Source organism: Ctenocephalides felis, unplaced genomic scaffold (assembly GCF_003426905.1).
Source record: "Ctenocephalides felis isolate EL2017-DRISC unplaced genomic scaffold, ASM342690v1 CF-g0.4_SCAFFOLD_03571, whole genome shotgun sequence".
NCBI lineage: Eukaryota > Metazoa > Arthropoda > Insecta > Siphonaptera > Pulicidae > Ctenocephalides > Ctenocephalides felis.
The window spans coordinates 69733561-69749271 of NW_020539725.1; the positions used below are offsets into that span (position 1 = coordinate 69733561).

The window sequence follows — 15711 nt, forward strand, 5'->3', positions numbered from 1 at the left end:
TAAGATTGGTAAATATTATAATTATTACCTATCTTATGAGAATCTTATAAGGTTCCAATATGTTTCTTTAATGTAATAGATTTGACATTTCATATTAATTTTATGAATTTGGATATTTTATTACATTGTACGGATTGCTTATATTAGATAAACGACTTATGTATTTGAAATTGAATTTTTTACCTCGTTATACTGTGAAAAATCTCGACTTCCTATTTCAATAACATAATTTGGATCATAACGTTTTAAATTTTGTTTCAAAATCTCTATTTCTTCTTCTTTGGAATCAATTATTTCCTGGAAAAAGTTAAAATTAATTAGATGAATTGATTATTTTAAAAATATTTATGACTTTCAATCATAATGTAGGCAATACCAAGTTGATATAAAAAAAATATTATATGTTACATACATATCATCTTTATGGACAAGATGAGAAATTCAATATAATTGAGAAATTATAAATAATAAGCCAAAAAGTATATTTAGGTCAACTTAATTTTTACGAAATTTGATTATATAATTTAATTATTTTGATAGAAAATAAATAAAATTTAATCATAATATAGTCAATACCAATAAATGTGAAAAATAGTGATATACTAATGTATGTATTAAAATCATCTTATTTGACAAGATGAGAAATTCAATAAAATTGAGAAATTATAAAAAAAAAACAGTTCATGCAAAATTCAAGACAAAAAGTATTTAAGTCAGCTTAATTTTTACGAATGTTAATATAATTGATTCATTTTGATAAAACAAAATTTAAATTTATTTTACACAATTCAACTTTTGTGCCTGAATAATTAGCATGTTTGTGATTTATCATTTTAGTTAGAGAGTATTTATTTTTAATTAGTGATCGAACGCAACAATTTTTATTTAACAATGTTTTAAATATACCTTCCATTCTTTAACTCGAATATCCAAAGCATCGCTAAAATTATCAATTTGTTCTTCTCTTCTGCGATTAGTTTCCAACAAATCATCAATTTGCAAAGTTAAATTTCTATTAGCTTCATTAAGTTTTAGTATCTCTTCTATAACAAAAAATCAACCAATTAATTATAATCTCAATGTGTGTTAATTTTACAAATTTTATGATACCTTCTTGGTCCCTGCATTTCAGTTTCATGGAGGCAAATTCTGCAGGAAAATTCGAGATTTGATTTTCAGTTTCCTGAAAACCAATAGATCCAATTAGATATAATACATAAATACCACAAATATAAAAATAAAATTCAGAAAAAAAACTTTGTATCAAGTTGTTTGGAAAGCGCTTCTTTTTGTCCGAAATTTAAATGTAGAGAAGCTTATTTTTTCACATCAATAATATTATATTAATTACGTAATATGATAAATCAGGGTATTAGATCCAAATGTTGCATTTTTACCATATTCAGGAAAAATGCTTTTATGTTTCTACATCACAAATGTATACAGAAAAGTCATATTTGCCCACAAAATATTATTCTGAAATTGACAAAAGCAAAATTCTCAATAATTTTGTTATCGTTATTACAACTTTTTTTAATTAGATTCTTATAAATTTCAAGACTAAATTTTCAGCTAAAAATGTAGATTATTGTATTTAGAAATGAAAAAAAATATATGAGATGCATTGGAAAGAATTATATAATATAAAAAATAAAATTTTCTCAAAATCCCACAACTTTAAGGCTTTGTTCAAAATTAGTTAACTTTTCAGAATTCGTGTTTGTGTAAAAGTAAAGTGATAACTTCACAAAAAATGATAAAAAATACTAGTTTTTTATTAACCTCAAGTTTTTCTAAGATCTGTTTGATATATCCATTCTTTTTCTTAAGTTTTTCCTTTAGGTCAGCAATATTGTCCAATTCTGAAGAGGTATCTGTTTCTGAAGAAGTGCTATACCCTTCCTCTTGTACGTCTTTGGCCTTTGAGGTTTCTTTTCTGGTAGACTCATATTTGGCAGAAATTGATTTCAATTTATTTTCTAAATCTAGGTGCTGAAAAAAATTGACATAAATAAATAAAAATTAAAAGACAGCATGAAATAATGTATAAATTTTAAATATAGATAATAAAATGTAAAATCAATAGACATTTTAGTCAAAACTTATTTAAGAAATATTAGGTGTATGTTTGAATTGAATGACTTTTAGAATGATAGAAAAGTATTTGTATAAACGTTTCATCTCTTTAGACCATTGGTTTTATTTTTATCATATTAATATCATTATATCAATTTTAAATATAGTTTATAACATAGTGATTTACATTCACATCATATTACATATCCTGATAAATAATTTGTTATAGAATGATAAAAAGTAGGTCATAAATTTAAGGTCTGAACAATTTGTTGAAAACATAAAAATTCTTCAAATTGTAAATCCTTAATAAAACTAGTATGCAGACAAATTATTTAATCTCATTAATTTTTTTTATATTTACCAAATCGTGTTTATATCTCAAAACTTCCTGTGTGACTCTAAACAAGGACCTCCAAGATTTATTATCCAATTTTGAATTTTCACAATCGAACCAGGAGAGTTGTTCATATAAATAATTCTTTTCATCAATACTGAGCTCTTCCAAATCTTCACTTGTATAGGATAAGACAGTTTTCCAATCAACACCTGACATAACTAATTAAATAATTGAAATTAAACGGAAATAATATGTCATAAGTCAATCAAAATAAAGGTGTGCTTTTGTGTACATTAATTATTTTTTGTTTAGGTTGCAAGAGTCGCCGTTGCTATGGCGACGGGGTAATAAAATTTTACAGTAGAAATATTGAAGGGGTGTTTGTTTATTACATATTATGCTAAAGTAATTAGAAAGAAAATTGAAGTGTTTACACATCCAGTATTAAGGATTTCACAAAGTTTTTTCATCACAGTTTTAAAAGTTGCTAAATCTCAATTCGAACTGATTAAGACCAATTATGTATTATCTGGATTAGTATATACCAAAAAGTTTTTGCAACTTGCCTTAAGACAAAAAATCACTTGCACTTTGTTTCAAATTAATCTTAAATTATTTAAATTCAATTTAATAATTAGCCACTAAACCGTCCATTTTGAATCTGTCATTTGTCAACCGTTACCAACGTTAAGAACAACTACTCCCATCTATCGCGAACTTTGCAGTAATACGATAACCTCAAAGTACCCTTCAAATTTTTTTGCTGTCAAAAATGAATTGTACAATTACTCTTTAAAAAATAATTAACATGAGCTAACCACGTGCCTTATTTTTAGTGTTCAAATATTACATACTACTAAAATCAACTAACATAAAATAGTGTCAAAAATATTATATATAAAATACACTGTGATATTTCAAAATAAAGATGTCTTTGAGTAAATTAACAGCAAGATGTCTATCAAATCATAAGAAAACAAATATTCTGGCCAACAGTGTACGTCAGAGTTCACATTTTGTATATCTTCCTGATGAAAAAGCACCTGTCGAAGGTAAAAATGTAATTGACAAGGTCATACTTCTGAAAATTGTAATGTTGATAGTAACATATTCTCAAAACCAATTTCATACTGACAATGAGTGTGTAAACTTATAAATCTATATTAGGTGTCTTCTCATTCGAATATAATTTCATCAATCGTAGATTTTTCTTCTTCGATATGGTTCTTATGCTTTCTACTTTTAATTCTTCTTAAGACGACAAACTCAAATGTCCTTTAGTTCATGATTTATTTAATTTAGCACAGCATAGTCGCTCTATTTTGCTAATGGCATTTTACTTTAAATACTTTTATTTTACAATTGAAAGTATTTGTAATCAATTTTATTTATTGCAGCATTTATCCTTAGTTACATTAATGACCGTCCTGTTAAAATCTATTTTCCTGTTAGTTTTATTTTGTATAAAATATCTATTATATTGCTTGTTATTTCTAATTGCCCTTGAAAACAAATTTATTTTTCAAACAGCTTTTGTGAGGTCACTGTACTATCAGAAATATAAATTACGAAACAAAATATTGAATGACATACATCTAATTGCAGAACATAATAATGCTATTTTAATTTCTTTTAAAATTGATTAAATATTACTATGCAAAACTTCAGTACACAAATATGAAATAAAGTAATATGAGCCTGTTGGAAAAAAATTGTTCAATAACTACTTTATATTAATATAAGAGCTTTGGCCTTCCATCTAAACTCGCTCATTGTACTATCGTTAATTCAATATTTTGTTTAGTGTTGTATTTATATGAAGTAAATACAATATTTATAGTATAGAATCATCACATGCATTGAAAATAAATGATTATAAAATTATAAATAATTTAATTCAATACCAAACTATCAAATAATATTTTTAGAAGAAAACTTTTTGTAATTTCTATTTTTTTAAATATTTATAATTATTATAAATAACTTTTTAGAGTACCCTTTACAACTATTTACTATTAATTTTATATTACTGCAATATTATAAATTGAATTTATGCTTAGGCCTCCACAGCATTCGCAAGTAATAAATTCTTTCTGTAACCATTATCATAACATTGTTTTAATTGAAATATTATGATACAAAAGATTTGTTAGAGCGTTATTTTATTGTTCTATAAACTCTATGCAATGATTCATTCAATAAAAAATGTATTTTAATTATCAGGACCAACTACAAGACTTAACATGTTCCAAGCAATAAACAATGCATTAGATATTGCTTTACGGACAGATGAATCGGCTTGTGTGTTTGGCGAAGATGTTGCTTTTGGAGGTGTATTTAGATGTACCTTAGATTTACAGGTAATTAATAAAAAAAAGTCTTAAAATAAGACTAAAATCTACATTAATAATAATTTGGCTACGCCTCCATAGACTTTGCAATCCTTAAATCATTATTCGATTGAATCTATTTTTTATCTCTATTTTAGAAAAAGTATGGTAGCAGTCGTGTGTTCAATACACCATTGTGTGAACAAGGTATTGCTGGCTTTGGAATTGGTTTAGCAAATGTTGGAGTTACTGCAATTGCTGAAATCCAATTTGCTGATTACATTTTCCCAGCATTTGATCAGGTAGCTATTTTGTGTTCAAACAAAAACTAATCTTTAGCTACTAATTTACACAGTGATAATTGACAACTGGATATTTTTATATAATGATATCAAATTAATAAAATAACAAAATAAACATTGAAGATTTGATAAAATACTGATGAAATATTTTATCTTTAAATGCATGTTTGTAATAACTTACCAAAATACTTTTATTGTTTTCAGTTAGTAAATGAAGCAGCAAAAATGCGTTATAGAAGTGGAGGTGAATTCAACTGTGGTAGTTTAACAGTGCGAGCACCTTGTATGGCAGTCGGACACGGGGCTTGTTATCATTCCCAAAGCCCTGAGGCATATTTTGCACATACTCCTGGATTGAAGGTCAAGATTATTCATTAATTAAAAATTATATCATCAGTAAAGAATAATTCAATAATATTTTTTTTGTTTATTATAGTTGAAAACAATTATAAGATAAAATAAAGAAATTTGAAGTAAATAAAGTAAAATAAACAAAATTAAATTAAAATTATTAAAAATTAAAGTATTAAAATGAATTTTCAAAAATTACATTAATAATTAAACATTTATTAAAATAAAGAATTTGTCTAATTTATTTCTTAACTAATATTATAATTTTTATAGATTGCCATACCTAGAGGTCCAAACATGGCCAAAGGTCTTTTATTATCCATGGTCAGAGAAAAAGATCCATGTTTGCTCCTGGAACCAAAAACGCTTTACAGAGCAGCTGTGGAAGAAGTTCCTGTCGATGATTTCACAGTTCCTTTGGGGAAAGCTGATATTATCAAGAAAGGTTACTAAAAGTATAAGGAAATAAAAATGATCAGATGTAAATAGAATTTAGTTCTTTAAGGGTATATTTTAGTTTAGTTTATTTTTTTGTGAGTTATTAATTGGTGTTTTAGAAATACAGAAAGATATTGAAAATTAAAGGGTCAAGAAGTCAGTCAGTCATACCCTCGATTTTAGCCTTCCAAATAATCCGAAAAAAAGGAAAAAGATATATTAGTATTCAAGATCGTTTTATGTAGCTATTAAATTATTAAATTTATTTATTAGGTGATGCAGTAACATTGATTGGATGGGGAACTCAAGTACATGTTTTACGAGAAGTAGCTGAGATTGTAAAAGAAAAACTTGATGCTAATTGTGAAGTTATCGATCTTGTTTCGATACTACCATGGGATTATGATACTGTTTGTAATGTGAGTAATAGATATTTATAATTGCAATACTAAGCCTTTTTCTATCACAATTTGTTTATTATTATTTGCCTAATTATATTTGAATTAATATATATTATATTTAATAGTATTTAAAAATAAATGGACAAAATTTTTGCCAGAAATCTTACACTTAAATTATATTAATTAATCACATTTATTTCTTTTCTATATATATATATATATATATATATATATATATATATATATATATATATTTAGAATTACTCTATATCACACCAAAAATCTAATTGAAATTGTTAAAAGAATAACAATTAATTTTGCTTATAAAATTTAATTTACGAGCACTAGTTCCTGTAATAAAAATATAAAAACGTATTAATAATAAAAGTCCAATAAAAATATTTAATATAATAATTATTAAATTTATCTCTGTATTTATATACAGTCAGTAAAGAAGACTGGTCGTTGCATTATTGCACATGAAGCTCCATACACTGGAGGCTTTGGGGCTGAACTGGCTGCTTCCATTCAGGTTATTATAATAAAAATTATTATTCAAATAGAAAATTTTATATTGGCAATACAAATGCTAACTAATCTTATAGTAATTACATGCAAGTTGCATTTAAGTTGCAGTTTAAGCATTTAGATTAAAAATCATCATCTAATACTAAACTTTTAAATTTTATAGCTACAGTTATATTGCAATCAAGTTAAGGATTATATTTACCCTAATTTCAATGACCTTTATTCCAAATTCTAAAAACCTTGATAGTACCAAGTGTTTTTTTAATTTTACAGGAGGAATGCTTTTTGCATCTCGAGGCTCCTATTCAAAGAGTGACCGGCCACGATACACCATTCCCTCATGTCTTTGAACCGTTTTATCTACCCGACAAATGGCGTTGCTTTGATGCTGTTAAGAAAATTTTGCATTATTAAACACTTGATATTTTGCAATTAGAAAATAGTCAAAATAGTGCCTTGGATTTATGCCAGAATTGATATAATTGCATTTAATTGTACATTCCTATATGAAATTAAATTTATTAATTGAATAATGTAATTTTGAAGGTCTCAATTAAGGTCCCAAATGTTTGGAAATTGTTATTTATAATGTAATAGGTATCTACTTTTTGGTAAAACTGTGGAAGGTAGTTATTAGTGATCTGAAACCATTGATATTTTATTTTAGGAAAAATTCTGCAAATATATAGCATTTTAATAATATTATGCATTCAGAGAATGTAGTTATTTATACTGTTTTTATTGTAATAAAAAGTTATCGATTGTTATTTGTGCATTTTAACAATTCTCTTTTGGTTTAGATTAAAATGAAGATCAAGTGAAGAACTAATTTGTTTTTGTAAACCCATCAGTTTTTAGATATTTTTATAAAAATGTGAATAATACTTATGAACATTGTAAAGTTTTGCAGATGTTAGTGTTGTTTTTTTTGTAAGTTTGAGAGAAGAGTTGATGTGAGATTTGGCACATTTAGTTAAGTTGAGTTTTCGTGATATCATAACATTTTTACTTGAACACAAACTTAAAAAAAATTGTAAGCATGAATATATATATATATATATATATATATATATATATATATACTTGTTTTATAACATTTACAAAATATTGCGCAATCAAGTGAGTGTTTACAATCTTATCTCAATATTTAATTATTGATATTTAAATATTAGATATTTAATACTTTCAAATGTTTCTTTCTCCGAAGATAATGTTCGAGTATTAAAAAGAAAAGAAATTATCACGGATAGATTATATTGATAATTTTCAAGGTTAATATGACATTTGAATGATAACAAAACATATGGCAAAGCAAATCCAATGATAAGATGAAGGTTATAGAAAATAGTAGGTGAAATTAAATTGGGCTCCAAAATATTTATTATTATTTAAATACTGCATACTTTGTTTATCCATTTTTATTCTACTATTATGTATTTTATTTTGGAAACTTTATGTTGTAACCAAGGTTTATACCATAGATAAATAAGCATAAAAAGGAAATGGAAAAAAGAAAGTCCAGTAAATGAAATTGCTTACCTATTAAATAATTATTTTTATTAAAGTAAATTGCACAAAATTTAAAAAAAAAACGTACGTCCATTTTTTATTTTACTGCTTAATATATTTTTGACTTTGTTTTGTCTTTTATGTTGGTGACCTATATAAGTTTAAATCATTAGGAAGACAATAAAACGAATTGAATTAATATTAATTATTAATATTAATAGTATATAATAGAAAGTCTTTTATATTCGAGTTTTTGATAATTTTTTATATATCTCAAAATTTTTTCAAATGTTTCTGATTCCATTATTCGGTTTTTTAATGTTGGTTATATTGGTTACTTGTTCATAGGCGTTCGGCGTCCATCTTTAAACAGTTGTTAACGTCAAATTGTATAACGCGTTTTAGAAATAAACAAATTATAATCGAAATTGAGTGTTAAAATTGATACAAAAAGCATGACAAACTATTTCTTTTATTGTATTATGTATATATACATGTAAGCAAATGTAGTCTTTCTATATTACTTAAATTTAGCTTCGAATTTTCATAAAGTGAATTTGTGTAACAGTGTAACAACAAAGGACCGCCATTTTTGTCATTGCCATTAACAGTTTTTATTAATTTTTTTTAGGAAAATGATGCAAAATCGTAGGAGGAAGCAGGAATATTGGTAACTAAATGGAAATGTTGACAGTCATTTATTATTTCTCTAAAAACAGGATGAAGACACTAAACCGTTGGAAGACACTTAACGTCAGGTAAGTCATTTCATGCGAAATTGTATATATATATATATATATATATATATATATATATATAATGAAATTACTTTATTTGTTAAACGGTTGTCTATATTATTAGTTTTATTGAACTTTTTTCATTGTGTTTTTTGCTCTGTAACATAGTGCTCTAATTAGGGGCGTAGTGTGCCTTGGCGGGGCTCTGCCATGTTCATTTTTTTTGCGGGCACCCTTAAGAAGAATAAAGATTTTTCTTAAGAATAATGAATATAAAAAATGCAAAAAAGTAATATTTATTTATCATTCATCTCACTGTGAATTTTTTGAATGTATAACAAATATATATTCCCTCTTCTTGCATTTTTTTAAGTAAGTTTTCACCAAAATTATGACAAAAAAGTTTTTCGTACTTAGTAATATTTAAACAAATAGTATGTTCCCAAATTTGATGGAACGATACACATTGTTATTAGAGTTCACCAAAATCGTGACAAAAATTTAAATATTTATTTAAGGTTGGTAAATGCAATCGTTCTCCAGATATTCGAAGTTGATAGTATGTTCACAAAAACGGATTTGGCGAATTTGATGAAACTTGACACATATTGTTATTATGATTTTTATAAATCACCACAATTGTGAGAAATTTAAAGTTGGCAAATTCAGTTGTTCTCGAGATACTCGAAGTTGAGGGCTTTGCGCTCAATACTATTTGAAATTTAAATATTATTGAAAATTTAAAAATAGTATGTTTTCAAGAACCGCTTTTTTAAATATCCAGTACTTTAGAGTGCTTCTATGACTGTCGCCCGATTTATCCTACTTATAATTATTCAATATTTAGGAAAAAACTACCAAAAAATAAGACAGCACATGAAAATGGACCAATTCCGATTCAAAAAAAGCACCAGAGATATTGAATTATTGATCAATCTTCTAGCATCAAAAAAATTTAATGAATGTGAAAGAAGACATTTGAGCTAGGTTTTATTGATTGACAGAAAGGATTCGACACAATTACCTGAAATACACTTATGATAATAATAAAAAGAAATAAATAGTAGGCTGTCCCAAGACATGCTTATGGTGTGAGGGCACCACAAATCGATTATTCCCTTTGCTCTTCCTTAGGGGGCGTCCATTAATCTCGTAATCGATGTTTTAAGGTTTTTTGGACCTCCCTTCCCCTTGGTAATACGTAGTGATATTCAAAATTAACCTTCACCTCCAAACGTGTATTTTTAGTTTTGAGAAAATGTAGTAAAATTTTTGACTTTTTTGGAAAACGCTAGGATTTTTTCCAAAAATTCTGGTAAAAAGTAAATACACGTGATATCTTGCTATATAACGCAATCTTAACAAAGATTTACTACATGTTTTGTTTTGGAATCTCTGCAGAATATTGATATTGCTCCTCGAACATCAGAAATTGGCTCTCACGTCCCTTTCAAATAAGGCTGGTTTGGTCTTGGTCTTGGTATTTTTTATGTCACAGGAATATTGATATTTTGTTAGTCACATAATATTGCTATTGCTTCTTCTGGCTACAGCCCAATTAGCTCCAGCGTGACATTCTAGTCAGGTTGATTTTGTCTAGGATTTTGCCTTTAATATTGTTTGTCACATGAATATTGATATTAATTATCACAGAATTGTTTTTCTGGATGCTGATTTGGTTTAGTTTTGATATTTTTTCTGTCACAGGAATATTGATATTGATAGTCACAGAATATTGATATTGCTACTTCTGGAACATCAGCGATTAGCTCCAGTGTGACATTCTAGTCAGGCTGATTTTGTCTAGACTTTGATATTTTTTGTCACAAGAATATTGATATAGGTAGACATAGAATATTGATATTGCTTCTTCTGGAACATCAGAGATTAGCTCCAGTGTGACATTCTAGTCAGGCTGATTTTGTCTAGACTTTGATATTTTTGTCACAAGAATATTAATATTGATAGTCACAGAATATTGATATTGCTTCTTCTGGAACATTAGCGATTAGCTCCAGTGTGACATTCTAGTCAGGCTGATTTTGTCTAGACTTTGATATTTTTTGTCACAATAATGTTGATATTGATAGTCATAGAATATTGATATTGCTTCTTTTGGAACATCAGAGATTAACTCCAGTGTGACATTCTAGTCAAGCTGATTTGGCCTGGATTTTGCCATTTATTATTCCTATTACCATTTTATCACCACCGATCACTTTTTAATTATTTTTAAGTATTTTCTTTTCCAAACTTTTTTTATGTTTACTGGTCTTTTCTCTCCTGTATTTGCATACTTTTCCCAATCCTTTTGGTCCTTCTATCTAACCTTTGACGACGACTTGTAGAAGGCACTTTTTTGTGCAATAGGCCCGATCCACTTTCATTTCTTTTTAATGATCATGCTCAGTTATTCACCCAGTTTTCTCAGTAATTCTTCACTTTTCCACTTTTTTTTATTTGCCTCTAGCACCTCATCATGATTATAATCCATTACCTTATGAGGATATTGAAGATCTTTGTCATCGACTTGAAAGATTACTAGCTGATCCTGAAATTGTACGTAAGATAGTGTAAAATGGTAGACACAGGACACGAAAGCCCAGAAATCGATATTAGGGAAAAAAAAGTAAAAGTTGCCTGCATTGCCATATTTTTACCATGAGAAAAATCAGGGTGCCACGGATCTGGTGCTGTTACATATTATATATGTTTGTTTTGCAGTTTGCAAGAGCTATATAGAGGTGCACACAGAATAGCGTTTCCAAATTCAAGTGCATGCATGCGTTGCAATATCTCACCATTATGAAACACGAGTGGCGCATAACCACGCTCTGAAAACATGCACACGATGGGAATAAATTTCTTTGAACTGTTTGAGTTTACAAATACACTTTTGTCTCTGTAAATGGAATAGTTTGAATCAAAGTTCAAGAATCAAGAATTTTTGAAAAGTCGTTTTTGAAGACCATGATGATCCTCCTTTATTAACTTCCCGTAGGGTAAGTTATAGTAATCGCAAAAAAATCGAAAATCAAAATTTTTATATATCTTTACGTTTCAGAGGTTTCTGAATATTTTGGCATACCTTAGAAAAAATGGATGTATGTGTGTGCGTGTGTATGTGTGTTCGGATACAAATTTTCGTCGACGATTTCGGGAACACTGATGAAGCGATTTGAATAATTCAAAAAACATTCGATTCGTATTGATAAGGAGACGTGCTGAATGATAGCGGTTTCGGAGATCTAGTAAAAAAAGTAAAAAAACGCCATCTGGCGGTCAAAAATGCTCATTAGACATATGCACATCAAATTATCAGATATTTTATAGATTTTTTAACAATAAGTATAAATTTTGTTTGCATTCCTATGGGTTCTGCACCAATGCTTATCCGTTAGACCGCGGCGCTTACGCGCATCGATATTTCGTCTCTATGCTGTTAAAGTAGTACGATTGCTTTGAAAAAAAGTTCAGAATTTTCAAAATATTTCAAAATACACTTTTCTTCAAAAAGTCTTTTTTTTCAAAAAAAAAGGAAATTTTTGTTAAAAATTTATAGTTTCTCAAAAATCTAATTTTTTAGAGTAATTTTTTTCAAAAATGTTAATCTTTTAAAAAAATAATAATTTTTGGTACGGGAAGTTCCAGCAATTTGCCTTAAGGCACGATGCCATGGCCCCACTAGTTTCTTTCAAATTATAAAGGCGTTTTCTCGAATCTGTCCTTTTTGATACGACACCCACGATATTTCAACTTCTACTGTACATGTTTATTTGAAATTTTTACAGAGTCTTCTTTATAAATATTTCTTCAGTATGAACTAGGTTCATCTTCTAATTCTGATAGCTACTATTTTTGAAAAAATCGAAAATAACAAAAAATCTTGTTGATATATGTTTTTTCACACAGTCACCAAATGGCGAAAAAAAATAACTTGACCATATTTCATACTACTTATTTTATACAGCAATTTCAAAAGCTTCAAAATATTCTAAACTAGAAATTTCAGAATCTTTTTTGCATTTTGTTCAGAAATTTCAATTTAAATAACAAATGGTCTCTGTTGACAAATATACTAGTCAACTGATATCCTTCCATGACGTGTATATTCGCCAATATCAGTTGACTACTTAATTAAATTATCCATAATTGTCCTTTTCGATACGATATCCACGATTTTTCAACTTCTACTGTATAGGTTCATTTGAAATTTTTACAGATTCTTCTTTATAGACATCTTTTCATTATAAGGGGGCGTCCATTAATCACGTGAGCGAGTTTTTAAGGATTTTTGGACTCCCACTCTCCCTTGGTGATACATGGTGATATTCAAAATTACCCCCCCACCTTCAGTTCAAAAATAAATACACGTGATATTTTACTATACCCCTCCCTCCCCCACATGATATTTCGTGATTCTTCGTCAGACCCCCTCTCCCCCTAAAAACCTCACGTGATTGATGGACCCCCCTAAGCTACGCTCATCCCCAAGTTCCGATTGCTACCATTTTTGAAAAAAAAATAGCATAAAACAAAAAAAGTTGTGAGAATTTGTTATTGCAGGCAGTCACTATATGGCGAAAAAAAGTTGACTTGACCAAATTTCATACAGCATATTTTATACAGCCATAGTTCCAAAGTATTGTAAGCAACTCAACATTTCAGAATATTTTTTTCTTTTTGTTCAAAAATTTCAATTTTAATATCAAATTGTTGACAAATAAGTGTTGACAAATATACTAGTCAATAAACAAAATTTTGATACCTCTCCATAACTTGTATATTTGTTAATAGCAATTGACTGCTTAATTAAATTATCCATAATTTTTTATGTAATAAGAAAAAATTACACATTATGATAGACATTTAATTTGAATCATCTGGCAGAAAACGCGCATATCATTTCACTTCACCTATTATTATTACTGGCATTTAATATTGACCGTTACACCGAATGCAACTTTCAATTTCTAAATCAAATACTATTTTGTAATCGAAATTTTTTCGACTTGTTGTGTTAATATAAATAACTGTGTGCGTGCGAGCAGAATTACATTTTTATATCACATTCCGAGATGTACGCAAAAGTAAATCAATTTTTTTATTATATCTAATAAGATAATAATAAGAAAATGTTTGTTAGTTATGAAATGCTTTATAAATAAAATTTTCAAATCTGCAATATTACTGGTGTCCCTGGCTGTCTCTGATCTTTGGCATCCTTTTTTTAACCCGCCTATGGAGAAACAAAAATTATTATAAATATAACAAGTTTATTCAAAGGCAGGTTCAAGGTATGAGAACACCACAATCAATGATTCCCTTTCTTGCTTGTTCAATATTCCCAATAACGTTTTATTACATCTATTCATTTTTCTTGCACTTTTATACATTTTTTTCCAAACTTCTGCTTTCATGCTTCCTGACCCTGTGCTTCGGCTTTGAGTTCTCTGTATTTTCTCTTTTCGAGTCAGTCATCAATCATCTGCATTCTTCTTCTTCCTAAGTCCTTACAGACTTGCCTTTTATTACCTTTGACTTCGTCGTGTAAGAGGAATTCTTTTTGCAGAATAGGTTCCATACAATTTCCTTTCCTTCACAGGATCGTGCTCAGTAGGGTCCTCTCTTCGCCCAGTTTTAAGGAATTCTATATTTATTATCTGTCGACTTGATCTTCTCCATTTGCTTCCAGCACCACAATTCAAAACTCTCCAGAAAGCTCTTGTCCGCTTTTTTTTAGAGTTCATGTTTCTTATATCCTTCATACATATCACTTTATTAGTTTTTCCACAAAAAGACATAATAAGACAAAAAGATATAAAAGATATAAAAACTTTGAAAAAATTTCTTCAAAAGAAATTTTTGAGAAATTTTGCACCGCCAAATAGCATTATTTTTTACTTTTTTTTTATCGAGAGTCCATAACCCCTGGAAATGGCTTCGCAAAAATTTAATCAGTTCTTCGTCTTGTCAATACAAGAAAAATGTTTTTGAATTATTAAAATGGGAAACTCCGTTCTCTTAAAAACTGAGTTACCGTTTTTGGCACCTTTTGCCCCGTATTTTCGGAACGGCTAGACCTGCCTTCGCGAAAAACTAATCAGCACGTCTCCTTATCAATACGAATCGTATGCTTTTTAAATTATTCAAATCGGTTGATCGGTGTTCCTGAAATCGTTGACGAAAATTTGTATCCGCACACACACACACATATATCCTTTTTTTCTAAGGTATGCCAAAATGTTCAGAAACTTCTGAAACGTAAAAATATATAAAAATTTTCATTTTAGATTTTTTGCAATTACTATAACTTATCCCTACGGGAAGTTAAAAAAAAATACGTTTAAAGTAAGTAAATTGTGGTAGGAGAATCTGTGTCTTCTAAATTCATTGTTGTCCATTGCGAAACCGTTTACTGGTCTACAGAGAAGATTTGCATTTTACGAAATAACCTTTTCCTATGTTACTTCTTTTTGTTTCAACTTTTATGGTCGCTTTATATTGCGTGCGATCTTGTTTTATAGTTGAAACGATTACATCAAAGAACATAACATAGGAATCGAGATGCTCGCCGAGAAATTGCCTTAAGTTCATTGTCTATCACTACACTATCACTGACTATTACCTTCACGGGCACGACTTTAGCAGAACTGTGCTTTTACGAGGATGGACCTTTGGATGGATAAAACGGCTATT

General features: G+C 28.2%; 1 protein-coding gene across 1 annotated transcript; it reads left to right on the forward strand.

Annotated features, from left to right (window-relative positions):
- Nucleotides 1–3201: 3201 nt before the first annotated feature.
- LOC113384608 (2-oxoisovalerate dehydrogenase subunit beta, mitochondrial) lies at nt 3202–7533 on the forward strand. Its single transcript, XM_026622356.1, has 8 exons — nt 3202–3468; nt 4640–4776; nt 4905–5048; nt 5253–5408; nt 5673–5844; nt 6111–6256; nt 6684–6770; nt 7040–7533. Exons 1-8 carry the CDS (start codon nt 3345–3347, stop codon nt 7178–7180), a joined length of 1107 nt encoding a protein of 368 aa, XP_026478141.1. The 5' UTR covers nt 3202–3344; the 3' UTR covers nt 7181–7533.
- The last annotated feature ends 8178 nt before the right edge of the window (nt 7534–15711 follow it).

Bases quoted from the DNA above. Each gene is read 5' to 3' on its own strand.
- LOC113384608 (XM_026622356.1), top strand. From the start codon at position 3,345: ATGTCTTTGAGTAAATTAACAGCAAGATGTCTATCAAATCATAAGAAA. The intron at 3,469-4,639 runs GTAAAAATGTAA...TTTAATTATCAG, and splicing joins TGAAAAAGCACCTGTCGAAG to GACCAACTACAAGACTTAAC. The intron at 5,409-5,672 runs GTCAAGATTATT...TAATTTTTATAG, and splicing joins CACATACTCCTGGATTGAAG to ATTGCCATACCTAGAGGTCC.